Source organism: Equus caballus, chromosome 10 (assembly GCF_041296265.1).
Source record: "Equus caballus isolate H_3958 breed thoroughbred chromosome 10, TB-T2T, whole genome shotgun sequence".
Taxonomy (NCBI): Eukaryota; Metazoa; Chordata; class Mammalia; order Perissodactyla; family Equidae; genus Equus; species Equus caballus.
This window is the reverse complement of record NC_091693.1, coordinates 5,714,100-5,741,730: the sequence shown is the minus strand read 5'-3', so window position 1 is coordinate 5,741,730 and position 27,631 is coordinate 5,714,100. Positions and strand designations below refer to the sequence as shown.

Below are 27,631 nucleotides of genomic sequence, written 5' to 3'. Positions count from 1 at the left end.
TGTGGAAGTCATATAAAAACGGCCGCAGGAGAAGCCATGGGGCTCCTTCCCCATGTCGGTGGAAGAGAATAAAGCATGCCTAAGAGAATAAAGCATGTCTACACTGCCATCGGCTCCGCACATCTTTTTTCAACTCTCCAAGCCCTATGGTCCAATCCTCCGCCGCTCCCCTCCTGCATACACCCATATACTCTCTATTTTAAATCTTTCTTATATCAAGAAGATGCCAAGCCCCACATTCCAAAGAGCTCTGGTCACTTTTTCTCAGCGTCCCAACGCGGCTCCCTAGCTGTCCATCAGGAGATTGGAAATGGGTCCGGGCCCCTGCTGCACGCAGGAGAGAAACTACATTATCCAGAACTGCGTGCGCGGTGGGAAGCGGTGGGAATGGACCAATAAGGGACGGGGAAAAGGTCTCGTGCGTCCTGCCCTGTTGGGCGGGACTTCCGGCGCCTTGGGCAGGTTCGTTCTTTTCAACCTCTGCGGTTGTTCGCGCACGAGCTCCCCGGGCAGGTGATACTTCAGCGCCTTGCGGAGAAACGCCCAAGGAGACGAGAGCCACGCCCGTGTCTTGTAGGACCGGCGGGAGGGTTCGAGTGACCCGTCTTGGGCGCTGCTGCGCACACAGACTTCCATGACGGTGCTGGCAATCATGGACCCGACACAGGTGTGTGGAGGGTGTCCGAGATCCCTACCCGCTCGGACCCCTACCTTGACTGTCCGGCGTCCTGATGTGGGAGATGCTATCCAGGGGGGTCTTCACCTTCCCCTCGGTGCCATTGGGTCTGCAGGCCCTGGCATGGAGTCACTCGGAGCCCATGGTATGGAATGCGGGCTGGAGTGTGCATGGCGAGGTCCTCATTTCTGGCAGTCACCGGTTTGCGGTGTGGAAGAGGGAATGTAGCTTCTCAGAATCTCTCCAGTGCGCGCAGTCCGCATGGACCTTCCCGCTGGATGGGACAGGGCTGCTGAGTCCTCAGTGTGGATTCTGCCCTCACCCATCCCAGGGCTGTGACCTCTCCAACTTCCCTGCCTAAGCTGGGCCTCCATTTCGTCGGGTGTAGAATGGCAGTGTTAACAGTTGTTCTCTTTTGGTTTAGGGAACTGGAGAGGGAACGTGTGTTATGTGCTTCTGTTCCCCAGCACTGCCCAGGGAACAGCTTTGTCTGCTGTGTTGCCAGGGAGCCGCGTTCCTGGGTCCGCCATGATGTTAGGGGCTCACCCCAAGAAGAATCTGGCCCATGGGCCTTCCTGGGCTCTAACCTCTACACAGCTGATGAGTCGGGTGGGAAGGGGAATAGCCCGGGGGGAAAGGTGGGTGGGAATAACGCGTTTGGAATTGCTGCTGCTCTGCTATGGCACAGAAGATGGCAGATCAGGCTGGGAGGCAAGAAGGCCCCTGAATTCACCTTTTGCAATTGCCATCTGATTCTTGCAAGTGGGGTTGACTTGCAACTGTGTGTGGTGAACCCGTTTAGACACTCACCGTTGAAAAGCAGACCCATTCCATGTTCAGTGGTGAGTGTGTGCAGGAGTGGTTTGTCTTTTAGCCGTAAACATGCAACAGGCCCCGGATTACTCCCTAGCGTGGCACCCTGTTTACTTTTGTCATACTCTTAATCACTGTCAGGACTTGTCTTCCTTGCGCATTTGCCACATGTGGTTCCCTTTGTCACTGCATTTCACGCTCCCTCCATTGTCCCCTCCTTGAAAAGTCCTTCCCCACTCACCCCATTTAAAGTCGACCCAGTCTCTGGAGCCCTTCCTCTGTTTTATTGTCTGTAGAATTCTCATGGCCATTCGAGATTGTATTCTGCATTCCTTGTCCCCAACCCTGGAACGTGAGCTCCTCTTCTCTGCCTTATCCTCATACCTGGGACAGTACAGGGCCTGTAACCGGTGCTCCATAACTGCATAATGAGTGAGTGACTCTCCCCTCTGGGGACTCCTGTCACACTTAAAGCCAAACTTTCCCCCATAGCCTCAAGTCCCACCTACATCCACCTCTGCCCCCTCCCCTTCTGTCCTCTCCTTCCATGCCTCCTCCTCACTGCCCTCCAGCTGAGCTGTCTTGAACATTCCGAGCTCTTTCCCACATCTCAGCCTTTGCCCTTGCAATTCCCTCAGCTCTGCAAACTGCCTTCCCTACCTCCTGCCCCCGCCCCATCTGTGCAGAGCTGCCTCTTCCCTCCCTTCCCAGCTCTGCACCAGTGTCTCGGAAGGGTCTTTCCCTGGCCTTGCTGGTTCTACATAAAGTACCCCCTTTCCCACCTGTGCATTTTGTGGAATCTCTGTGCACAGAATCTGGTAGAGTTACAAAAGCAGAGATAGGGGGCTTGGTTGATTTTGCTTTTCAGGGTATTCTGAGAGCAAAGAGGAAAAATACCAACTAAACATCCACAACAGCTGGCCCTCATTTAACCCTTTAACTGTGCTGAGACCTTCCAGCCAGAGGGAAGTGTGTGCACGCTGGAAGGGAGTGTCTCTGAGACACCTCTCAGGAGGGCGAGATGGTGCAGTCTTTTCTGGATGTTCAACTTCTGCCTCTGCTCCAGGGCCGCGTGACTCTGGGTGACTTGCTAGAGCTGTGTGAGCCTCATGCCACTGACTGTGCCCCAGAGATGATGATGGCATTGACATCCTAGCTGGGGGAGGATTAATAAAAGTAGGAAAAACACACTGAGCACTGACCTGTGCCATGCACGCCAGCGTTTGCTTCATGAACATTTTTTTCTTTAATTCTCACAACTAGCTAGTGAAGTGGGGGCTATTATTATTATTGATGTGGAAATCGAGGCTCAGAGAAATAAGTCGACTTCCCCCAGGCTATAGAGCAAGTAAGTACCCTTCTCAGTAGGCTGTATTGAAAGTCAGAATCTATCTCCAGAGCTGGGAACTAGTCACTGCTAGAGTATGGCATGTGGAGCCTCAGCAGCATGCAGGCACACGTTGGGGCCCAGTGAGGCTCAGCTGTGCTGCTTTCATCATGATGGGATTATGATCCTTGTCATGTTCCCCCTATTCCTCTTCATTCCCAGAGTCCTGGCTGTCTGTGCCTCTCAGGCCATGGGGCCTTGCTGTTGTCTTGTGTCTTTTGTGAGTGGTTTCAGCATAGAAGGCTTTTGTCTCTAACATAGTCACCGTCTGTCCATCGACCTTGTCTGCCTCCCCTTGGAGCCTGACACAGCTAGGCTGTGTTGGGGAGGAAGAACTTTTCCTCTACCCTCTTGGTTCTGCTGGCTGGTCTAAGAGTTAAATTGACATGAGACAGACTAATAAGAGAAAATCAAATTTAATGAATTTTGTACATACAGAGACCCCCGTATCCATAGGAGTTCAGAGACAGAAAAGTAAACTGAGGTATTTATGCCATCTCGAGCTAACGATGGGGTAGGGACCTGGGCTTCATTGGGGAGGAGGGTAATTCACAGGATAAGAAGAGCACATGTTCAGGAATTAGGTGCTGCCCTATCGTACAGATAGGTCAGTAAAAGGTTATTTCTGGTAATAGGCAAGCCCCTTAATTTTAATTCCTCAAGGGAGACATAAAAGTTTCTCTTGAGCCTAGTCTCAATTGCCTTCATCTCAAAACACTCCACGTGCCACAGTGGCACATCTGCGACGGCCTTCCCTGAACCCCACCAACTCCCTCCTCTGAAACTTCTTGGAAGTTTCACATATTAAAAGTTGAGCTGGTGACTGTGGAGAGAGAAAACAAATTCGTAGCCAAGTGGTAAGAAATCTGCAAGGGGAGATAAAAACATAGATTAGAATGGGAATGAATAAACAGAGAAGAACAAATTGGAGCATGTCTCCCCCCACCCTGTTAAATCAGTTCCCCAGGCCTGGGAATAGGTCAGTCCAATAAAATGCCTTTGCTTCATTTGTCTGATGGAAAGTGTTAATCTTCTCTTCAATAAATGTAAGTTAGATGCTACTTAAACTGTTTGATTCACATAAAAGCAACATTTTTCACCAGTGATTGCCCAGGTTCCTCCTTGGTGGGCAGTCAGTGTTTCTAGAGCACGGTGATTTTGGCGTAACACAGAGGCTAACCTCTCGACTTCTGACTGGTGTATTTTCAAAGTTTGCATAGTAGTGTTGAACTCTTGTTCCATTATCATGGAGAGATTTAAGATTGCCTTTTCCAGTTCATAATTTCCAAAGCTTGAGAATAAGACCCTTAGTGCTGAAAAGAATTTGGAGTTGTGATACACAAGTGGATTCTGATTTCTCCAGTGGCCTGTGTATGTGGCACGACTTTGTGAACAAAGGAGCCCATGTATGTAAGTTGGCTGGCATTTCGGGTGGAGTATTTGTTGATAGAAGGAGCCAGGTACCCAAGTCCAGTGTCCTGACCATTTAGGTGGGAACTCTTTATATACTTTGTTGCCACATAAAAATACCAGTGTGGTTTATAGACAAGGCTAGAATGAAACCTGTAATTCCCAGGGTCTGGATTATTCCAAGACCTTTGCCATTGCTACTGTTAGTGTCCAAACACCTCCATCTTCCATGTGCACCTGTCAGTCTGCGAGAGCAGAACAGACTGCAAAGTAGCTGGTATAGGAGGCCTGTAGTCTAGTTTTGCCGGCTGTAAAGCTTGGTTCTGTTACCCAGCCAAGTAAATCCAGATTTTTTATCCACCCATATACAATGTGTGATATTGGGAAGCTTAATCGTGGGGACAGCTACAATAGCTCAAGTTGTACAGGGGTGGCCTGTGAGCCGTCCCGGACAGTGGGTGACTTGGCAGATGTTTGTGCCAAAAAGGGTGATGCTGGAGTCACAAATTTCTTGAGAGGTTTGAAGATGCCACCTGTGGAATCAAACCACAGAGTTTGATCGCAGTATTGTCCTGGTATTTCACCCAGGAAAGGTCCAGTGTCTTGTGTGTTTTCAGTGCAAAGGAAAAAGTTTCCACCTATTGTCTTTACCTGGGCGAGGGGCAGTCCGTGACCCTTTGTGAGGTTTTCCAGGGCCTAAATGCCTCACCAGGAGAAGAGGCAGAGTGGTGTTTTTCTTGTTGTGGACACCATATCCTGTCGCTTGTCTGTCTTCCGTCCTTTGCCCACCAGGCGTGCACATCGGCAGGATTGAAGACTAGTTTAGGTTCCTTTGAGCTGTCTAGATGTTGACATAACCAACAGTCAGATTGATTAGTTAACTTGGCCATGGTTTGGTAAATGGCATGGGGGGCGTTTGGTCTGTGCCCGACTTGTTGAAAAAGAGAGGGTTAGAAAGAGCAAGACACAGGTTGATAAAGACCCATAGTGGAGACTTAGAGAGGAGAAACAGCATAGATAGGGAGAGCACTCTCCAGGCAGCCTTCTAATAACTGATTAATAAATGAAAAAAAGGTTCATTAATAAGAAAAGGTAGCTGTTGAGTTTTTGTGTGTGTATGTATGTTAAAAACGGAAATGGGGAGTAGGTGAAAGCAAGGTTTCTTGATCCGCGATTTGGGGGAAAGCTGTCTGCTTTGTGGGGCCAGCTGCTTCTGGGGCCTGGGAATTGGCCCTGGAAATCCTTAGTTGAAGGCCACTTGCGGGGACTGTCTCCCAGTTGTCTTGAGAGTAATGTCCTGGGTCTGTTCTGGCCTTGGCTTGCATGGATCCAGGAAGATTTTCCTTTGTTTTGATGGCAGTGTAGGTGGTCAGTAGGACTTCAAAAGGTCATTCCCAGCAAGGCAACAGCACGTGTTTTCTTCTCAAGACCTGGAGGTACACCCAGTCTCATGGTCCAAAGGGATGGCAAGACTGGTCAGTTGGTGGAGGCCATGCCCTTTTACCTGTCGGTGATGTGCTCCAAGTATACTAGTTAGTTCTTGTATAGAGCTAGTGCTAGCATCAAATTGTTCGCTTAAGTTCCCACAATATTCACTTAATCCAGAAATGCAGGATGTAGAGATGCCAAGAGGCATTGGGTGTACAAAAACTATTTCAAAAGGGGTCAATCCATGTCTCCTATTTGGAGTGTTCCAGATCTTTGTAAGGGCCAAGGATCTTTATATATTCTGGCCGTTTAAGTCTGGTTTCCTGACACATTTTTCCTAAAGTCCTTTTTATGTCTAGATTTTTATGTTCCACTTGCCCAGACGATTGAGGATGATGTAGGGTATGAAATTTGAGTACCCCAGAGTTTTTGCAAGCAAGTAGTTCATCTCAGCTATAAAATGAGTTCCTTGGTCTGATTCAGTCCATAAAGGAATGCCAAAATGACAAATAATCTCAGATATTAATTTCTTTACCGTTCTGGCATCTGCATGTCTGGTCGGGTAGCATTCAGTCCATCCACTAAACATGCAGACAGTAAACAGTGAGAATAGCCTAAAGCTGGGGACAAGTCTGTAAAGTCCATTTGGAGTCCCACAAAGAGCAATGAGGGCCTGGGAGGACTTCCTGGGGTACGCTGATTTCTCCCAGAAACTTGGTGAGATTTGCAAGTAGTGCACTGGGAAATAATTTGGTTGGAAATTTTGTGGGTGCCGGGGCAAAACCAATTGTCTTTCAGCTCTGTAACTACCCTCCGTCTGCACATGTGTCCTGCTTGGGGGAGATAAGTGCAAGCCAAAAAGACAAAAAAGGGCTGCAGGAGGTCCGTGTGGCCCAGTGTGTAATCCATCTGATCATTGTTCTACACCCTTTTGTATCCATTTGTCTTTTTCAGATCGTAGGGCATCTGCCTGATAGCTAATAATATCAGTCAGGGATAAAGACAGGTTTAGAAATTGGATGGAGAAAGGATAAGGGGGTCCTTGGTGAGCTGCATGCCTTGCAGCTTTATCAGCCTGTCCTCTTAGTGTGGGCTGAACGGTGACCAGTGGCAATTTGAGAAGGGAGCTGAATAGCTTGTGGCAGTGCAGCAATCATCTGCCCATTAGCAGTAGAGTTCCTGCAGAAGTTGCGAATCCACGGGATTTCCAAATTGTGCCAACAGCTTGGCAGACTCCAAAAGCATATCTGGAGTCTTTGTAAATAGTGGCATTTTCCCTTTTGCTCTCGGGCAGCCTCCAGTGAGAGTTACGAGTCCAGCAGCTTGACCTGTCTTACAGTGGGCGAGGAGCGTGCCTAGGAGTTTCCTGTGGGAAGACTATGGCATGACCAGTTGTTATGTTTCCCCAGAGATTTCGTTTATAGGAGCTGTCACAAAATAGAAATCTGGATTATCTGAAAGGATATCTGAGATCCTGTCATGGCTTTGAGACCATTTCTGTAGTTGCAAGGCAATCAAGTGGGATAGAGTGGGGTGCTCCATCATCAGAGAAGGGTAGTCAAGTAGCTGGATTCAATGTGCCATGACGATAAGGTGATGGAAGGGTTGGTTAAAAGAGCCTGTTCATCGGTGGTCTGTCGCCCTTGAGAGGTGCTGCATCCTATGAACTTGTGAAGTAGCAGGCACAGCATGGGGAACATGGGGAGCCTAAAGTCAGAGCGCTGGCTTTGTCAGTCAAGGTGGCAGCTGTGGCCCCCCCTACGAAGCATGGGGGCAAACCTGATGCCACACGGTCTAACTGGCATGAGAAGTATGCTGTAGGTCGGATCTGAGAGGCACAGGATTGTCCTAGAATGCCTGCAGCAATCCCCTTATTGTCATGGCAATATCAATGAAAAAGTTTGTCAAAATTAGGTAAGCCAAGAGCTGGGGTTTGGACAAAGCTAATTTTAAGGTTTCAAAGGAGGTAAATGCCTCTGAAGGCCAGGAGATCGGCTCTGGGGTGAGAGCTGGGAGAAGGGTGTACAGAAATTTAGCAAGGGCTGCAAAATTAGGAATCTGTTGGCGGCAATAGCTTTATGTAACTGTTTTTTCATTTTGGGGAGAGGGATGGGCAAAATTAACTCAAGGCGCTTTAGGTGAGCTTTTAAATGCCCCAGGGAATCTCGTGTCCTAGGTAGGTAACAGTCACTTGTACCCACTGAAGTTTAGATCTGGAGACTTCCTGGCGTTGTTCAGCTGGTGACTTTAGGAGAAGAAGGGGATCTGTAAGCACTGCCTGCTTAGTTTGATTACAGAGTAAAAGGTCATCCACTCACTGGACAAGCGTAGAGCCTTGAGTAGCGGCTACAGAATCGAAGTCTGCTGTAAGGATTTGGGAAAACATTGAGGCGACTCACAGCATTCCTGAGGTGGGTGAGCCCACGTGAATTGTCTCCCATGAAGTGTAAATACAAAAAGAAGTTGTGAACCAGGGTGCCATGGGATCGAAGCAAAGGCTGAGCAGAGGTCAGTCACAGTGAAGCAGGCCGCCTCAGCGGGGGTCAAGGTAGGAATAACAGCTGGATTAGGAACCACTGGATGCCGAGGAATTACAAAAGAGTTTATGGCTCTGAGGTCTTGTCCAAATCTATAGGTTTGGTTCCCATGTGAGTCAAATTTACCTCCTTTTTCACTGGCAAGATTGGAGTGTGACAGGGTGAGGAGGTGCCCACCAGCGCACCGTGCTGCGGAAGGGAGTCTGCTAAGAGTCAGTTCCTGCCCTGCCTCCCTGGAGAGCGGGTATCAGGCTATGATGGCAGCAGTTTATTCTTTTTCCAAGGAATGTGCACGGGTTCTGCACTCAGTAGCAGTCCTACTTCATTTGCATGTGTGGCCCAAAGGCTAAGTGGAACATCTTTTAGAAACTCATCTTCAGAGGAATTTAGATCAAGATGAGTTTCTAGTAAGGAAAGGGGGAGATTCAGAGTTTGGTCTGAGGTCAGAGAGAGAAAAACGCCTTTCTCATTACAATTTATGGTGGCATTAAATTTACATGACAAGTCTCTGCCAAGAAGGTTTGCTGGTGAGGAATTGAAAACCAGAAAGGCATGATGAGCGTTAAGGGGGCCTAAAAATGTTAGAGTGGGCTGAGATGTGAGCAGCGAAATAGGCCAGCCAGAGACTCCAACAGCTTGAATAGCATCACAGGTGACCAGACTGAACAGTCCTCTGAGTGGATGGCACAGAAAGTCACACCAGTATCAATTAAGAATCCAGTTCCGGACTCGATTTTAGGGGTTTGACTGAGGTTTGACTGACCCCATCATTTGAGGGGGAAATGCCCCTCAAGAGGAGAAAAATGAACCTGGGCAGACTGGGACCTGAGAGGAGGGGTGTTACTTCTTGCAGTTTGCTTTCTCTTAAGCACTGGACAATTTCCTTTCCAACGTCCTGGCTTTTTTACAATACCTGCATTTGTCTGGAGGCAAATCGGGGGAGGCTCTGAACAGCCTTTAAGGCCTTTTCCATATCTTGCTCTGTCTTTCTAAAGATTCAAGTTGCAGAGCAAGAATTGTTGCTTTTAACTCTTTTTTCCTTCTACGTTCCAGCAAACTATTTTCAAAGAATTACTTGGCAGCCTCCATTATGCGTAACAGTTGCCCTGACCAACCAACTACACTATTTTGAATTTGTGTTTTTATATGGGGAGAAAATTGCCCATGCAGCAGAAATCAGATTCCTCTGCTCTGGGCATCCGGGTTTGACGCAGTGTGCCTTCGAAAGGTTCGTATAAATGGTTCGACAAAGGCTTTTGGATGTTCTCCTCCCCTGTGAGTGCATAATTCAATCCTTGGCCAATTAACTTTAGGAGGAAATGCCTCTAAAACAGCTTCCATTAAACCCTGAATATCAGCCTGCAGCAGAGCCATCCCCTGCGGGAAGGGTTTTCTCTAGAGGCTGTCTGGCCTGTCTGCTAACTGCAGTGTAACCATGGGTTGGAAGAACGCGCCTTAGTAGCCAGTCAGTGGGGTTATGAATAGTCACTAATCGTTCTAACTCCTCTCTCAATTTTGTAGGATCTTCTGACAGTGGAGGTAGGAGGGTTTTATCATTTAAAAGATCGGCTGCTGTCCAGGGGACCTGAATTCTTTGTGGAGGAGGTCTAGAGTACATCCACAAGGGACACTGCGTGTGAATGTATGAAGTTGGCAGGGCCAGTTTATCGCACCCTGGAAAGTAGGAGGAGACATAAGGGACAGCACAGTGAGCCTTCCTGCCCTTCCTGACTGCGTCTGCTAAATTCACTCCTGGTGTTCAGCATTGACGCAAGTGACCCCTGTCCGCCTTGCTTGGAGGTCAGGCCTGAGTGCCCTCTGTAGGTCTTCTAGAGAAAGGGAAGTGAAAACAGTCAGGTGGGTGTTTTCTGGACAAGTGGGAGTCCTAGGATCTAAGGGAAGTGGCTGAGGAAGTGGAGCTGGGTTCTGAGGGAGGTTTAGACCAGGGGCCCGGTGATCGCAAAGACCTGGAGGGTCAGGGACAGGGAGCTGGGGATTCAGGGGGTATAGAGGGAGGAGAGGGAGAATTTATGCTAGCTTTGGTTTTGAATCCTTACTCTAGGTCTGTCTTGTGTTCTTTCATTTTATTAAGAGATTCCCTGAGGCTAGCCACTTCTTTGGATTTTCTCTTCAATTTGATCCTCCCATAAATACCAGTAAGGCGGCTGCTTGGAATGAGAGCTCTCTAAAAGTTTTTTCAAATATGGAAGTTCCGTATTTGATTCAAAAGATTCATCATCTGGCCACTGACAAGTAGGATCTTCATTTTTATATTTATTCCAATAGCTATTCAATCCAGTAAGCGTTATGGAAAGACCTGGAGGTAACTTTCTAGGCTGAGAATAAATCTTTACCGTGGACACAAGAGCCATCCCTGGAGTGGGTGCACGTGATGTAACCCCCATGATACAAAAAAGAGTTCACGACCAAAGATAGTCTTAAGAAAGAAGGACAAACTCCCTTGAGAGCTCAGGACTCAGAACCCCAATCTATTCAACTGGCTGCCAGATGAACCCCAGTATATGCACCTCCTGGATTGGTGGAGATCAGAGAGAATTTTCTCACTGGTTAGAAAAGCCAAGCTCTCAGGACACATAACAGGATGGAAGGAAAAACCTTGTAGCTTGAGGTTCCTCACACAGGGCAACCCTTCCAGACGGCAATACCCTTGAGCTGACTTTGCCTGTGGAATTTCCTTCTTGTGACAACCATCTCTGGGAGGAAATGCATAAAATAAAACCAAGAGTAGTCTACCAAATTCACTGGAGTTGTTAAGTTCAAGAAACTATTGAAGGGCCGGCCCCGTGGCCGAGTGGTTAAGTTTGCACGCTGCGCTGCAGCTGCCCAGGGTTTGGATCCTGGGCGCGGACATGGCACTGCTCGTTGGGCCACGCTGGGGCAGCATCCCACATGCCACAACTAGGAGGACCTGCAACTAAGATATACAACTATGTACATGGGGGTTTGCAGAGATAAAGCCAAAAAAAAAAAAAAAAGAAAGAAACTACTGAAGTATTGAAATAGTTTCACAAATATTTTGTCCTGCTAATCTAAATTTAGGAAAGAGAAAAAGAGACTTAGCACTCTTGCTTCCAGTGGACCTGCAGCAGTCAGAGATCTGGGGGACTGATGGGGTAAGAACCCTTACCTTCTGTGGCGCTCGTCAGATGTCTGTCCCAGGATCTCTCAGCCACAGCAGCCTCAAAGGGAGCAGAGTCCCGCTGGAGAAGTTTATCCTGCCGGCTACGCCAGCTGTTGGAGAGAAAGAAATTTTCCTCTACCCTCTGGGTTCTTGTGGCTGGTCTCAGAATTAAATTGTCATGAGATAGATTAGTAGGCAAAAATCACATTTAATTAATTTCATACATATTGGAACCCCTCATCCATGAGAAGTTCAGAGACAGAAAGGTAAACTGAGGTATTTATGCCATCTTGGGCCAAGAATGGGATAGCGGGCTGGGGCTCCAAAGGGGAGGAGGTAATTCACAGGAGGATAAGAAGAGCAGATGTTCAAGAATTAGATGCTACCCTATCCTACAGATAGGTCATTAAAAAGGTTATTTCTGGTAATTACTCTCCTTATAGGCAAGACCATTAACTTAAATTCCTCAAGAGAGAGGTAAAAGTTTCTGTTGAGCCCACAAGGTGTAAGTTGCCTTCAGCTCAAAATACTCCACGTGCCAAAGTAGCACATCTTGGGGCGGCCTCCCCTGAACCCCATCGGCTCCCAGGAAATGCTCAGTGATTCTGGCCTTGGGGCTTTAGGGTCCTTTGCCAGCGGCTGAGCATCGGGCTCTGGTCTCATCTCAATGGCCCAGGGCCAACAAAGCTACCTCTGTTTGACTTTCCAGGTATCAGTGACCTTCAAGGATGTGGCAGTGACTTTTACCCAGGACGAATGGGGGCAGCTGGACACTTCCCAGAGGACCCTGTACTGGGAGGTGATGTTGGATACCTGTCGGCTCCTGGCCTCTCTGGGTAAGGCCTCACTGCTCCTCTCCTTGGGGACGTACACCCTCCTTCATCCTGCCCTTTGTTCAGAAGCCTTCCACATGACGCCCTCCTCTTCCTCGCATCCGTCACATGCATTGGTTTCACCTTCTGCTGCCTAGTGTTCTGTGTCTCTCACAAGGAATTTTGGGCAAGAAACATAGTTCCCCTCAAAACGGCTCAGATATCAAAGAAGAAGGATTCATTGGAGGAACTGTGGGTGCCTTTTAATATTCAAGGGCAGGATGTCCAGTCAGTACTATGAGAGCCTAAAGTCAGGAAACGGAAGAAATCCTGATTAGATCTTGGCCTCGGGGACTTCTGATTTTTGTGTCTCTTTATGAGTCTCCTTGTGCCATTCTCAGCAGACTGGCTTTTTCTGCTACAAGGAGTTCATGGCCAGAAGTGCCTGCCCCTGTCCTCACTCTGAGAAACATCCCCAGTTCCGAGTTTCTCCTTCTCTGTATGTTTTTTCCATTTCTCTGTCTTTCTCTCCAGCTGGCTGTCTCCGCATGGGTGTCCTCCTGGCAGGAAACCACCACCCAAGCCCACACTTCCCTTTACCTCTCACCCTGGGGCTCAGCACAGGCTGGCCCTAGTCTATCCCTTCTCCAGATTCCCACGACTTGGAAACTGAGTGACCAAGCTTGGTTGGTTCACAGCCCAGTCAGCAGGACCGTAGGTAATGGGATGTTCTTCAGAAAGTGAGTGAACTAGTCAAGATACCAGAGGCGGCTGTGTGAGTCCTACTGCCGTCATTCTAAACAACACAGTCCCATTTCAGAGGCTTCTTTGACACCTGATGTCTACATGCTCTGTCCTGTATCCTTAAGTCTGGGCCATGACCCTCTGTTGGGATGGGAGATGATTTTGGAGGGTGCACAAACACAACAAATGGCATTGATGGACAATCAGAGAAAGCCATTCCTTTTTCTCTCTTCCTTCCTGCTTGCTGATTGTTTAGGGAGGAAATATCTGTTTTGTGCAGAGTCTTTAATGCCCTTGGACTGTTGGTAATTTCCCTTTTCAACAGAAGGGACAGCCTCAGACTCAAGCCCTGAGCAGGCACTGTGAGTTCACTGAGACTTAACAGTGCTATTTTGATTTTCTTGTAGTAATTTTCCACTTGTGGCAAATGAAACTGGTTTTTCAGTTTTTCAAACTGACACAAGATTCCCTTTTTTAAAATCTGTTAAAGTATAATTAAAAGTTGGTCAAAGAAAAGCAATTAATAGCAATGGTCATAGTTAATGTGCCGTTGCCATTGGTATACCTGGGTCCCACACCCGCATCTGAACAGTTTTGGGGCTCTCTAGGATGGAGGTAAGGGAGATGGATCAGTTTAGACAGCCAGCACTACCTTACTCAACCTTTAGGACCCAATGATGTTCTTGGCCTTGGTTCACAGGTCACTGATCAGTGTTGTGTTTGTGGACAAAGCAGCCTCATTCCGAGGTCTCCTTTCCATCCTGAAGTCCCAGACAGCATTGAGACAATTCTTTTTGTCTTTGCTAAAATACGCATATCGTACTCCTTTTTCCACAAACACAATATCCAGTTCCCAAACCAGAGCTGATCCTCTCCTGGAGTGCAGGCAGGAGCTATGGACAGTGAAGACAGGCCTTTCCCAAAGCGCCTGTCCCGGCGGGTGACCAAGAAATAGGCAGTGGGGGTCACGGCAGCCTTCCCTGAGAGGGGATCCCTGCCTCTGCAGTTCCGTGGGAAGCTCCTTGTTGTGGCCTCCTTGGGTGCTTGGGTTGCTGTAGAGCTCTTAGTCTTTAGGTCGCTCTGTCCTCTCACCCCAACCCATTCTTTCCTGCCACCAGCTGAAGAACCTGTTTGATTAGGTAAGAGTGAGGCTCTGGGCTCCAAACACTTGTTCTTAAAACCTGCCTTTGCCCCTCTCCAGCCCTGTGACAGTGGGGAAGTTGCATGCTGTCGTTGTGCCTCATTTAGCTAAGTTAGGCTGAGTTAATGTTGCTGCAGTAACATAACTTCCAAAATCTCAGTAGCTCAACACATGAAAAATATTTTTCTCACTCATGGCAGGGTCCATGTGGGTCAGCCTGGGAGTTCGTATGACACAGTTATTCAGAGACGCAGGTACCTTCTGTCATCCATATGTGGCTTTATGGTTACCTTGGCAACATTCCACTGGCAGAGGGGAAACGAGAGCAAGGATGGAAGTCACCCCCAGTTGCATGCACACACATCACTTCTCCCACTGTTGATGAGAGCTCATTAGTTGCTCATCCCTCTTTGGATGCAGCAGGGAAATGGAATTGAGGGGAAATGGTGCCCAAGAAGAGCAGAGGGGTTTGGTTTACACTCACCCAATCTGCAGCACTCAGCCTACTCTTGGAAAATGAAAGTGATAATAATTTCTAACTCGTTGGGCTGTTTGAAGATAGAATCATTTAATGCATGAAACTGCTTAGCCCCATGTCTAAGCCATAGTTAGGAGCTCAACAAACGTCAGCTATTAGGGCCTTTCGTGTAGTGATTATCAACCACACAGCATCTCTCCCATGCCCTTCTGGACTCGGAAGGAAAAGAGCCTGTCTTACTCTGCGTGCCTACACTCTGCATCCCACCCTTCTCTATCCATTGATCCATCTTCCTATTTGTGAGACAGAAGCAATCCCTAACTCCATTGTCTTCCTGCACCTCCTTTACTGTAAATGCTCAACATCTGGCTTTGTTTGCTACACATCTGGGCTGCTGAGGGCAGTTGGAGTCATCAAGTGTGTTGAAGGGTGCCACTGCAGAGTCATGGTCTTGCCTCTCTCCTGCTTCCTGGCACTGCTTAGCCAGCCCCTCCTCAGCCCAACTGACTGTCTTCCTAATACTTACCTTTTAGTTACATTCCATATGTCTCATCACATTCTTCATGCCTAAGAAGGAAGTCATGATCTTGTCCACTCCTCCATCCTCCACAATTTCAGTGGATGGCCCTGTGAATCAGACAGTGGAGATGGTGGGAAACAACCTTGCACAAACCGATAACATTCTGCCTCCGTCTAATCCAACATCCAGCATCCTCATCTTGCTTACTTTTTGTTTTTCACATCCAGTGAAACCATCACCTCCGCCACCTCCATGAGCTTCACCAGGAACCTCCTAGTCTAAGCTCTCATCATCTCTTGGCAATGTGATGCCAACACACTGCTCACTGGTCGGCCCACATCTGATCTTTGTTTCTGGTCAGCTCTGTCTCTTGCACCACCTTCCCCATCCACTTGACCATTGATCCAAACAATCACCACTCCCTGAGCCACTGTCTCAGCATGCAACCCAGTTCATGTCTTTCTGCTCTTGCTCCTTGGCCTTCCAGGTTCATCTCTGTCTTATACCTATAGCTTCCCTTCTCACCTCCATGGAAGAGGTTTTCATGCCACACCTGCACTGGAGACCAAATCATACCTTTTTCTGCCTTCTCAGGGACCTTGCTTCTTCACTTATTTTTTTGTTAATAAGCATTTTGAACTTCTGTTTTAGATGTTAAAGAAATCTTTCTACATTCCTTATATTAATGTCCTATTAACTATATGTGTTGCAAACTTATTGTAATTTTTACTCTGTCTTTTGTCTTTCTTTAACCTTTTATTGAACAGAACTTCTTATTAATACTTTTGACAATTCATGAATAATTTCATTCAACTATTCAAGTTTGGCATTGTTATCATCTAATATAGTACCCACCTCATATTTTCTCCTGTCTGTATTGTTTGAGATGAATCATGATTGATACAAGGTTTTATCCCAAATCACAAGTTCCCTTAATATTGGCATTAGAAGAATTGTTTTCTTTATTACAATTTTTTTTTTTTTGAGGAAGATTCGCCCTGAGCTAACCTGCTGCCAATCCTCTTCTTTTTGCTGAGGAAGACTGCCCCTGAGCTAACATCTGTGCCCATCTTCCTCTACTTTATTTGTGGGACACCTGCCACAGTATGCCTTGCAAAGCGGTGCCACGTCCACACCTGAGATCTGAGCTGGCAAACCCTGGGCTGGCAAAGAGGAACATGCAAACTTAACTGCTGTGCCACTGGGCCAGCCCCATACAATATTTTCATAGGTGTAATTTTGATACCACATGTAAAACTTACTGTATAGCTTTCAAAGGAACCTTCAGAAGTTTTTTTTTTTTTTTTTTTGCTGAAGAAGAATCACCCTGAGCTAACGTTTGTGCTACTCTTCTTCTATTTTATATGTGAGTCACCACCACAGCATGGCTGACAAGTGGTGTATGTCTGCACCCTGGATCCGAGCCCATGAACCTGGGCCGCCAAAGCAGAGTGCACCAAACTTCACCACTATGCCCCAGGGCCAGCCCCCAGAAGTTCATTTTTAAGTAAATTTTTTATTTTAGAATCATTTGAGGCCTACAGAGAAGTTATATAAATAGTATGGAGAGTTTCCACATATATTTCCTTCTTCCTAACGTAAGATATTACTTCTCACGTTAACATCTTACATGACCATGCTACATACGTTAAGTTCTGTTTATTAACTAAAGTCCAGGCTTGATTTGGATTTCACCAGTTTTTCCACAAGTGTCCTTTATCTTTTCCTGCATCCAACGTAGAGTAACACTCCCTTTGGTTGTTATGTCCCCTTAGTTTCTCTGGCCTGTGACAGTTTCTCAGCCTTGCCATATTTTTCGTGACATTGGCAATTTTGAAGAATACCAGTCAGGCACCTTGTAGAATGTCCTTCAATTTGGGTTTCTCTGATACTTTGCTCCTGTTGAGACAGGTTGTGGCTTTTAAGAAGACTTCCACAGAGGTGAAGTGTCCTTCTCATCACCTCATATGAGGGATATATAATTTCCACATGACATTACTGGTGATGGGGACTTTAATCACTCATTTAAGGTGGTGTCTACCAGGTTACGTGACTGTAAAATTATTGTTTTTCCCTTTCTGTACTCTGTTCTTTGGAGATGAGTCCCTAACTCCAGCCCATACTCAACGAGAGAAATATCTACATGTGTTACTTGGGATCCTCCATTGAGAAGACTTGTCTCTTCTTCCACATTTATTTATTTATCCAATTGATCATTTATTTATATCAGTGTAGATTCATGTATGTTTGTTTTATACTTTGGGTTGTAATCAATGTTATGTTTATTTGTTTTCTTGTGCAAATTGTTCCAGGTTTGGACATTGAGAGCTCTTTCAGGTTGACTCCTGTGTCCCTTTAACATGTCCCTATTCTTTAGTTGTTGAGGACTTTCTTATTTCCTTGCACTGTGAGAGGTTCATTTCTTTTCTCTGTCACTGCCATAGAGTCAGCTGTCTCTCCGAGGATCCCTGCTTCCTTTTCCTCAATACTGTTGAATAATAGTATTTAGGAACCAAGATCTAGGCCTAGGCGTTGGGTGGGCTTGTTCCTACGGTGTTGCTTCTAGACCTTCTCAGAAGAGAGCTAAGAAATACAGGTGTGTATTTTCTAATTACTTCTCAACTCTAATCTGGTATAACATGGTTCATTCTAGCCTTCCCTCCCTGCCTATTTGTAACTTCTTTCTCTGACCCTGACAAATCTGGCTTTCATTGTCTACCTTTTATCGACTTATTTTTCCAACCCAGTTATACATATAAGGTAGTTTCCCTGGGAAACAGATTGACCAACTAGGGTGCAGTGTTTATGTGTAGCTATTTTTGCCTTTAGTTTTACCATTTTACACTATTTTCCAAAGTTTCCAAAGTCACCATACAAATTCTGCACTTTTTTTTTTAAGATTTTATTTTTATTTTTTCCCTTTTTCTCCCCAAAGCCCCCCAGTACATAGTTGTATATTCTTAGTTGTGGGTCCCTCCAGTTGTGGCAGATGGGACACTGCCTCAGCATGGCTTGACGAGCGATGCCACATCCATGCCCAGGACTTGAACCAGCAAAACCCTGGGCCACTGCAGCAGAGTGCACAAACTTAACCACTCGGCCACAGGGCTGGCCCCTTCACATGTTAAATTTATACTTAGTCCTTTCTATTCCATAGGTTTTTGAGAAGATTTTTTTTTATTTTTAAATGTTCAATCAGCCTTTCATTTCTACCTTGACTCTCTCTTCTTTGTGATGTGTTATCTTTCATATCTTGGATTCAGTTGCTAATATATTGTTCAGTATTTTTGTGTCTATGATCTGAGAGAGATTAGTCTGTAGTTTTTGTAATACCTGCTTTACTTTTACTATTAAGGTAACAGGAACCTCACAAAATGAAGTGGAGAGTCTTCTGTCCTCTGCTGTTTTCGGGAAGAGATTGTATAGTGTTGATGTTTGGTATTATTTCTTCCTTAAATGTTTCATAGAATTTAATGGTGAATCATCTGGCCCTATCTTTTTGACCCTTTACTCTTCCACATAAGTTCTAGAATTTTTCTAACTCTAGAACTGTGAAAAACCCTGATGTGAATTTATCTAGACTTTATTGAATTTATAGATCCATTGAGGAAGGATGAACACCTTTATATTGTTATCTATTTACATATCTATGTGTAATGCCTCTAAGTAAATATTTATAGTTATCACTATCCAGATTGTATCTACTACGTGTCTTTTTACCTGGCTGTTCCTCCAGCAGAGCAGACTCAGTGTGTCTGCTCTGATTGTGCTCACTTCTGCCTTGTCTGAGGAATGGCCGTGACTGTGCTCACTGGCACCTGAGTCAGAGCCCTGGGCTTATCCTCTGCCTGCCTCAGCCTCCATATCGCCAACATTCTCTCATGCCCTGAAGCTCTCCAGGCATTGAGGTTTCACTCAAGACTGGTTTTGTACATACGTCTCCTTTGCCTGCAGCAACCCCTCCCACTTCCTCTGTCAGGCAGTTTCTACCTCTCTATTAAGAAACAACTCAAGGTGCACTTCCTGGGAAAGTTCTTGTGATCTCTTCACTCTCCCATGTGGACTGGAATTGGTACATCTTACTTGTGCTTTCCTAGCACCTGATGAGACGTTCTCTCTTAGAGTCAGCATACTGAATGCAATGTCATCACTTTTCTGCCCACCCTCCTTGACTCGAGACTCTAAGGAGGAGTCTTCCACCAGACCATCTATCTTCCATCCCAGCATCGCTCTCTTGAGTTTCCCTTTTTAAATGTCAAGAGCCCAAGGAACAGAAAGGAACAAAATTATAAACATGGGTTTCAGAGATGTGAAAACATATCAGGCTCAGAGATATTATTTTCATTCTAAAGTGGTCATTTTGTTTCTTCTATGTTGGCATCACTAGTAGGTCACTCTTATTTATTGAATTCTTTTCAGGAGCCAGAGCAAATTCAGAGACTACAGAGCCAACCATTTCTCAGCTGCTCTTGTCCAAGGGACCCTCACTTCAGATATCGATGACACAGGGAGCTTCAAGGGACTCCAGGATTGGAGAAATCGAAACTCGGGAAGTGCCATCAGAAATTCAGGAAGGAATCCTAAGGCCAGTGACAGACCCCCACAAGGAGGCTGGCCCTGGGAATATGAGCCCTAAATGCAGTGAGTTGGGGACAGATGACAGTCTTTGCTCAAGGGTTTTACAGGAACAAGTCTCTCCAATAGGTGTTCTCCATGGAAGTGATGCACACGGACAAATTACAGACCCCATGGATCATGCAGAGAAGAACCATTATGAATACAGTGAGCTCAGGAATCAGGATCTTACACAACTTGACTGCATTCGTGCTCGAGTGAAGCCCTATGAGTGCGTACGCTGTAGAAAGGCCTTCAGGTCTACATCAGATCTCGTGCAGCACCAGCAGATTCACACTGGAGAAAAGCTTTTTGAGTGCAAAGAATGTGGAAAAGCCTTTAAAGATAAGTTCTACCTTACATATCACCAGCGGATTCACACTGGAGAGAAGCCCTATGAGTGCAGTGTTTGTGGAAAGACCTTCACCTTCCAGTCTGTATTTGTCCGACATAGGAGGATCCATACTCAAGAGAAAGCCTTAGAGTGCGAGGCATGTGGAAATGCCTTCAAACACAGGTCCCACCTCATATATCACCAGCGTATTCACACTGGAGAGAAGCCCTGTGAGTGCAATGAATGTGGAAAGACCTTTACCCAAGTCTCATCTTTTTTCCAGCATAATAGTATCCACACTGGAGAAAATTCCTTTGTATGCAAAGACTGTGGAAACACCTTTTCGAATAGGTTTAATTTGAGTCAACACATGAAGATTCACAGTGGAGAGAAGCCCTATGAATGCAGTGAATGTGGGAAAGCTTTTTATCGCAAGTCACACCTCACAGAGCACCGACGGAGTCACACTGGAGAAAAGCCCTATGAATGCAGTAAATGTGGAAAGTCTTTTGCCTACTACTCTGGTTTTGTCCAACATATTTGGATGCACACTGGTGAGAAACCCTTTGAGTGCAAAGAATGTGGGAAAAGCTTTTGCTCCAAGTTTAATTTGAGTCAACACGTGATGATGCACGTTGGAAGGAAGCCCCATGAATGCAATAAATGTGGAAAAGCCGTTAACCAACACTCATCTTGTGTTCATCATGGAACCCACACTGGAGAAAAACCCTTTAAATGCAGAGTCTGTGGGAAATCATTTTGCTACATCTCTAGTTTAAAACGACACATGAAGAAGATTCACACTGGAGAGAGAAGTTCTGTGAGTGGGGAAAGCTTTCATTCTCAAGTCACACCTCATAAAACACCAGCAGATTCACATGAGATCAGCCAGTAAATGTGGAACAGCCTTCACTTAACACTCATCTTTCATCCAGTATAATAGGATCCTCACTGTAGGAAACTATTTTTTACTACCTTGTGAAATACCAAAATGCCCCTCCGTTGCTCTCCTGTTCTCCATGGTTAAGTCCTTGCATTCACCTCTCCTTCACGCCTCCACAGCCTGTTTTCTCCAAGGCTGCTGGCTCCTGACAGGGCTGCATGACGTTTCCTGCTTGGTATAGTTCTCTGAAGCCCAGTCTCTGACACCATAACACCTGGTGTCAAATCCTAACTCTGCTGACTAGGAACTGTATTGCCCTGTGCAGGATACTAAATCTCACTCTGCCTCAGTTTCTCATTGGTGAAATGGGTAATTTAGTAATGTAGTATTTACTTCACAGGGCTGTTGTGAGAGTAAATGGTTTAATGTATGACAAAACTGAGAGCAGAATCTATGGCTCCCTGAGTGTGTGTGGGTTGGCACTTATGCTCTCTTCTGATGTTGCTGTTCATTATTGATGTCACCATCGTTGTCATCATCATCTATGTCATGTCTGGATTCAAGACCTTTGGAGCAATTTTGTGAAGCTTTGTGGTTAAACAGCGTATATATCAGACAGCCAGACCTAGAGTCCCAACTTGGATCAGCTGCTTACCATTTCCATCTATTTCAGCAAATCAGATTATTTCCTTGGGCTTCTTTATCTTCATCAACAAGTGGTGCTTTTCAGGAACCTGCATCATATGGATTCCATTAGGAACACCTAGAATGAATCACTTTATGCCATTTTATTTAGGATGTAAAAAGACTTTGCTCAGTTTAACATTTATACAGGGTGGCATCAGCAAGATAGTGGAATAGGAGGTTCCAGCCCTCATTCTGTCACAGAAACTCCAATTTGACAATGATCCATGCATAAAAATACCTTCTTGAAAGCTCTAGTTTCCAGGTGAGAGGTTATAGCACTCAGGTGGAGCACAGAAAGCAGAAAAGATGCATTGAAGAGGGTAGGATCAACAGTTTGAGTTCACCTGCATCGCACCTTCTTCAGAGCTGTTTAGATGAGTGCCAAGGTTGATGTTAAGTCAACAACTATCACAAGTAGCAGTATCATTTTATAATAAGGGTCAATTCATCAAGAGAATATAACAATTGTAAATATATATGCACTCAGCATTAGTGCACCTAAACATATTAAGCAAACTTTGACAGATCTGAAGGGGGAAATAGATAGCAATATAATACATTAATAGTAGACTTTAATACCCCACTTAGAACAATGTACAGATTTTTCGGACAGAAAATCAATAGGTTGACAGTGGATCTGAACTACACTATTAGACCAGATGGACCTAACAGATGTATACGGAATGTTCCATCCACCAGCAGCAGAATACACATTCTTCTCAAGCTACATGGAGCATTCTCCAGGATAAATCAAATGCTAGATCACAAAACAAGACAAATTTAAGAAGAGTGGCATTATTCCCAGTGTCTTTTGCAACCAAAATGGAATGTAACTAGAAATCAATAACAAAAAGAAAATGGAAAAATTTGCAAATAAATCTAAGTTCAGCAACGCATTCTTGACCAACCATTGTGTCAAAGAGGAAAGCAAAAGGGAAATTAGAAACTATCTTCAGACAATTGAAAAGGAAAACACAACATAGCAAAACTAATGGGATGCAGTAAAAGCTATCCTAAGAGAGATATTTATAGTGATAACTTCCTGCATTAAAAAAAGATTTCAAGGGGCCAGCCCTGTGGTCAGGTGGTTAAAGTTGCAGTCTCTCTGCTTCAGCGGCCTGGGTTTGTGGGTTCGGATCCCAGGTGCAGACCTACTCAACAGCCATGCTGTGGCAGCATCCCACATTTCACAGTAGAGGAAAATTGGCACAGATGTTAGCTCAGGGCTAATCTTCCTCAAGCAAAAAAAAAGAGGAGGATTGACAACGAATATTAGCCCAGGGTGAATCTTCCTCACCACCAACAACAACAAAAAAGTGACCTCAAAATAACCTAATAATAGACCTCAAAGAATAGAAAAAGCACAAACTAAGCCCAAAGTTAGAAGAAGATGGAAATAATAAAAGAGTTGGTTCTCTCAAAAGTAAAAGTAAACTTTTAGGTAGGCAAACTAAGAGGAAAAGAGAGAAGACTGAAAATCAGAAAGGAAGAGGAGACATTACAAGCAATGCCACAGAATTTTTTTTTTAAATCACAAGGGACTATTATAAGCAATTATATGCCAACAAATTAGATAAATTCCTAGAAACATCAACCTACCAAGACTGAATCAAGAAGAAACGAAGCCTCGACAGACAAATAGATAATGAGATTGAATCAGAAATAAACTTCCAAGAAAGAGAAGCCTAGGATCAGATGGTTTCACAGGTGAATTCTATCAAACATTTAAAGAAGAATTAATGCAAATCCTTTGTAAAGTCTTCCAAAAACTAAAAGAATATGGAACACTCCCAAACTCTTTTTATGAGGCCAGCATCATGCTGATACCAAAGCCAGACAAAGACACTAAGAGAAAACTACAGGCCAAGATCGTTGATGCGCATGGATGAAAAGTGCAAATATTTGCAAACTGGATTCAGCAGCACATTAAAAGGATCATAACTATGATCAAGTGGGGTGTATCTTTGGAATGCAAGGATGGTTCAACGTATGCGAAACAATGTGATACACTACATTAACAGAATGAAGGATAAAAACAACATGGTCATCTCAATGGATACAGAAAAAGCATCTGACAAATGCTTCTGGCAAAACACCCTTTCATGATAAAGACCAAACAAGTTAAATATGGAAGAAACTTACCTCAACACAATAAAGATCATAAATGATAAGCCCACAGCTAACATCATTCTCAGTGGTGAAAAATTGAAGTTTTCCTCTAAGATCTGGAACTAGGCAAGATGGCCACCCTTGCCATTTCTATTCAACATAGTAATGGAAGTCCTAGGCAGAGGAATTAGCTATTAAAAAAAATTTTTTTAAGGCATCCAAATAGAAGTAAGGTTATCTGTGTTTGAAGATGACATGCTCTTGTATGTAGAAAACCCTAAAGGCTCCACCAAAAATTTCTTAGAACTAATAAACAAATTCATTAATGTTGCAGGATATAAAATCAGTACAAAAGTCAGTTCCATTTCTTAACGCTAACAACGTATCTCAAAAGTAAGAAAGCAATCCTATTTGCAGTAGCATCAAAAATGAATGAAATACTTAGGAATAAGCTTAAGAGGTGAAAGCCTTGTAAACTGAAATCTAAAAAACAGTGATGAAAGAAATAAAAGCAGTCCACAAGTCAGTAGCAAAAAAATCCCAAACAACCTAACTTAAAAATGGGCAAATGAACTGAACAGACATTTCTCCAAAGAAGACACAAAAATAGCTAACATATGAAAAGGTGCTCAGCATCAGTAATCCTCAGGGAAATGTAAATCAAAACCACAATGAGAAATTGCTTCACACCTGTTGGGATGACTTTTAAGAAAAGGAAAGAACAAATGTTAATGAGGTTGTGGAGAAAAGAAATTTGCACACTGTTGATGAGAATGTAAGTTGGTGTAGGTGCAATGGAAAAGAGTACGGACGTTCTGCAGAAGAACTAAATAGAACTACCATGTGATCCAGCAGTCTCACTTCTAGATACATGTATCTGAAAGAATTGAAAGCAGAACCTTGAGATATCTGTACCCCCATGTTCATAGCAGCACTATCCACAATAGCCAAGACATGCAGGCAGCCTAAGTGTCCGTCAGTGGATGAATGATAAAGAAAATTCGGCATGTACATTGTATTATTACTCTGCCTTCATAAAGGAAATCCTGCCATTTGCGATAAAGTGTGTGAACCTGAGGACCTTATGCTTAACTGAAATAAGCCAGATACAGAACCAATACTGTATGATACCACTGATAGGAAGAAATATAAAAACAGAGTGGAATGGTGGTTTCCAGGGCCTGGGCAGAGGGGAAAATTTGTGGTATTAGTCAAAGGGTACAAAGTTTTGGTTTTACAAGATAAATAAGTTCTAGAGATCTCTACAGCACAGTGCATAGTAAACAATACTGTTGTATACTTAGAGATACACTAAAACAGTATATCTTTATGTTAAGTGTTCTTATCACACACAAAAAGAGTAATACGAGGGTGGGGGGGGAATTTTGGAGGTGATAAGTTTATGCCACAGGTTGTGGTGATGGTAAATCGTATGCTTATTTTGGGTTCATCAAATTGTATATATAAATTATATACAGCTTTTTGTATGTAAAAAAAAAATTTTTAATAAAGTCATTCTAGTAGTTGTGGAAAAATAATAGAGATGAAGAACACACTAAGCTCATACAGTTAGTGAAAGGAAGATTTGAATCTTGGCTGTGTGATACGAGAGCAATTCAGAGTGGTGGCAGACGATATAAAATACTTCCCAGGGAAGGTGTTGCTTTCCCTGAGTCTTAACAAATGAGGATTATCCATAGACACAAAGTTCTATCTTGTCCTCTTAATCACGGGAGGAGGATGCAGCATGTGTCAGGAAATTAAAGTGGAAATGTTAACTGAGGCACCAAGGTCTGATGGACACCAGATACCAAAGTGAGTTGTAAGACACAAAATAAAGATATTTATTGGAAATGCCCGATAATCAATTTCACAACTCTTGAGCCTTTCAACCTGGATGTGGACCTAAAAAGAGTTAAGATCTGGAGATAAGAGAGTCTTGAAAGGCAGTTTCATTTGGAGGAAGCAGCATGGTGAGACCCTAACTCTCTTTAAAGGAAGAAGGATACTGTCCTACAACAGACCCATTTTGAGAGTCTGATATATATCCCCTGCTTTCAGGAGAGCAAGATCAATAACAAAGATGAAATGTGGAATTGTGTTGCAGAAATACCTCCATTTGTTTTCATGGTAGGGCAATAAGTTAAAAGTGTTTTCTAAAAAACAAAAGACTAATCATGTTCTTAAATGAGGACAACACAGTATGTTAAATATGTCAGTTCTCCAAATTCAGTCTCTTTTTTTTTTTTTTTGGTGAGGACAATTGGCCTTGAGCTAACAATCTTGCGCTTTTTGTTTTCTTCCCAAAGCCCCAGTACATAGTTGTATATCCTAGTTATAAGTCATTCCAGTGGTTCCATGTGTGATGATGCCACAGGATGGCCTGATGAGCGGTGTGTAGGTCCGTGCTCAGGATCTGAAGCTGTGAACCCTGGGCCGCCAAAGCAGAGAGCACGAAGTTAACCACTCGGCCATGAGGTTGGACCCCAAGGACTTTTGAGGTGATGAAAATGTTCTGTAGTTGGCTGTAATGGCTGTTGCACATATCTGTGAATATATGGGAACCCAATGACTTGTACACTTTAACTGGGTAAATTGTGTGTTATATGAATTATATCTCAATAAAGTTGTCTTTAAAAGATGGTTCCATTATATGGAGATATAAAAATTTTAAACTGATTTATAGTGTCAAAAAGCATGTCAGTTGTTACCTGCCGCCAAGAAAGGAGAAGAGGATGTAGGTTGACAGCAAATAGATACAAGCAAAATTTAGATTTATCGATGTATTTTATGTTTGATTGTGATGGTGACTGCATGGGTGTGTATATTTGTCAAAATTCATTCATCTATACATATAAATCTTTTTTTTTGCAAATTTTAAATAGAATTCACGTAACGTACCTTTTTTCTTTTCAGTTGGCACCTGAGCTAACATCTGTTGCCAATTTTCTTTTTTTTTCTTCTCCTTCTCCCCAAAGCCACCCAGTACATAGTTGTATATTCTAGTTGTGAGTGCCTCTGGTTGTGCTGTGTGGGACACCGCCTCAACAGGGCTTGATGAGTGGTGCCATGTCTGCGCCCAGGCTCCGAACTGGCAAAACCCTGGGCCACCAAAGTGGAGCATGCGAACTTAACCACTTGGTCACGGGGCCGACCCCAACATGTACCATTTTTAATAGACTGTATTTTTCAGAGGTGTTTTAGGTTTACAGGGAAATCGAGGGAACAAAGTTTACATATACCCCTTCACCTCCAGTTCTCCTATTATTAAGACGTTGAATTAGTGTGGTGCATTTGTTAAACTGATGAGCCAACATGTTACATTATTACTAACTAAAATCTACAGTTTACATTTGTGGTGTTCTTTTTATGGGTTTTCAAAAATGTGTAATGACATGTTCACCATTACGGTATCACTGCCGTAAAAATCCCCGGTGGTGCACCTGTTCATTCCTTCCTCTCTGTCCCGAAACCACTGATCTTTTTACTCTCTTCATAATTTTATTTTTTCCTTAATGTCATATAGTTGGAATCATACACTCAGTATCCTTTTCATATTGGCTTCTTTCACTTAAAAACATGCATTTCGAGATTCCCCCCTGTCTTTTTGTGGTCAGATAGCTCATTTCTTTCTGACACTTAACATTCCACTGTATGGATATACCACAAGTTGAAAATCATCTTGGTTGCTTCCAAGTTTTGTCAGCTATGAATTAAGCTGCTATAAATAGTTGTGTGGGGGCATAAGTTTTCAGCTTGTTTGGATAAATACCAAGCAGCAGAATTGCTAGACCTTATGGTAAGTGTAAGCTTAGTTTTATAAGAAATTGCAAAACTGTCTTCCAAAGTGGCTGTACCATTTTGCATTCTCACCAGCGATGAATGGAAGTTCTTGCTTCACTTCCCCACCAGCATT

General features: G+C 44.3%; 1 protein-coding gene across 1 annotated transcript; it reads left to right on the top strand.

The window, feature by feature from the left end:
• Positions 1 to 418: 418 nt before the first annotated feature.
• LOC102149499 (zinc finger protein 543) lies at positions 419 to 26,367 on the top strand. Its single transcript, XM_014734177.3, has 3 exons — positions 419 to 667; positions 12,103 to 12,229; positions 19,508 to 26,367. Exons 1-3 carry the CDS (start codon positions 635 to 637, stop codon positions 20,929 to 20,931), a joined length of 1,584 nt encoding a protein of 527 aa, XP_014589663.2. The 5' UTR covers positions 419 to 634; the 3' UTR covers positions 20,932 to 26,367.
• Positions 26,368 to 27,631: the final 1,264 nt, after the last annotated feature.

Excerpts from the sequence above, each read along its gene's own strand:
- LOC102149499 (XM_014734177.3), top strand. The coding sequence starts at position 635 with ATGACGGTGCTGGCAATCATGGACCCGACACAG. Across the intron at positions 668-12,102 it reads CAATCATGGACCCGACACAG|GTATCAGTGACCTTCAAGGA; the intron begins GTGTGTGGAGGG and ends TTGACTTTCCAG. Across the intron at positions 12,230-19,507 it reads TCGGCTCCTGGCCTCTCTGG|GAGCCAGAGCAAATTCAGAG; the intron begins GTAAGGCCTCAC and ends AATTCTTTTCAG.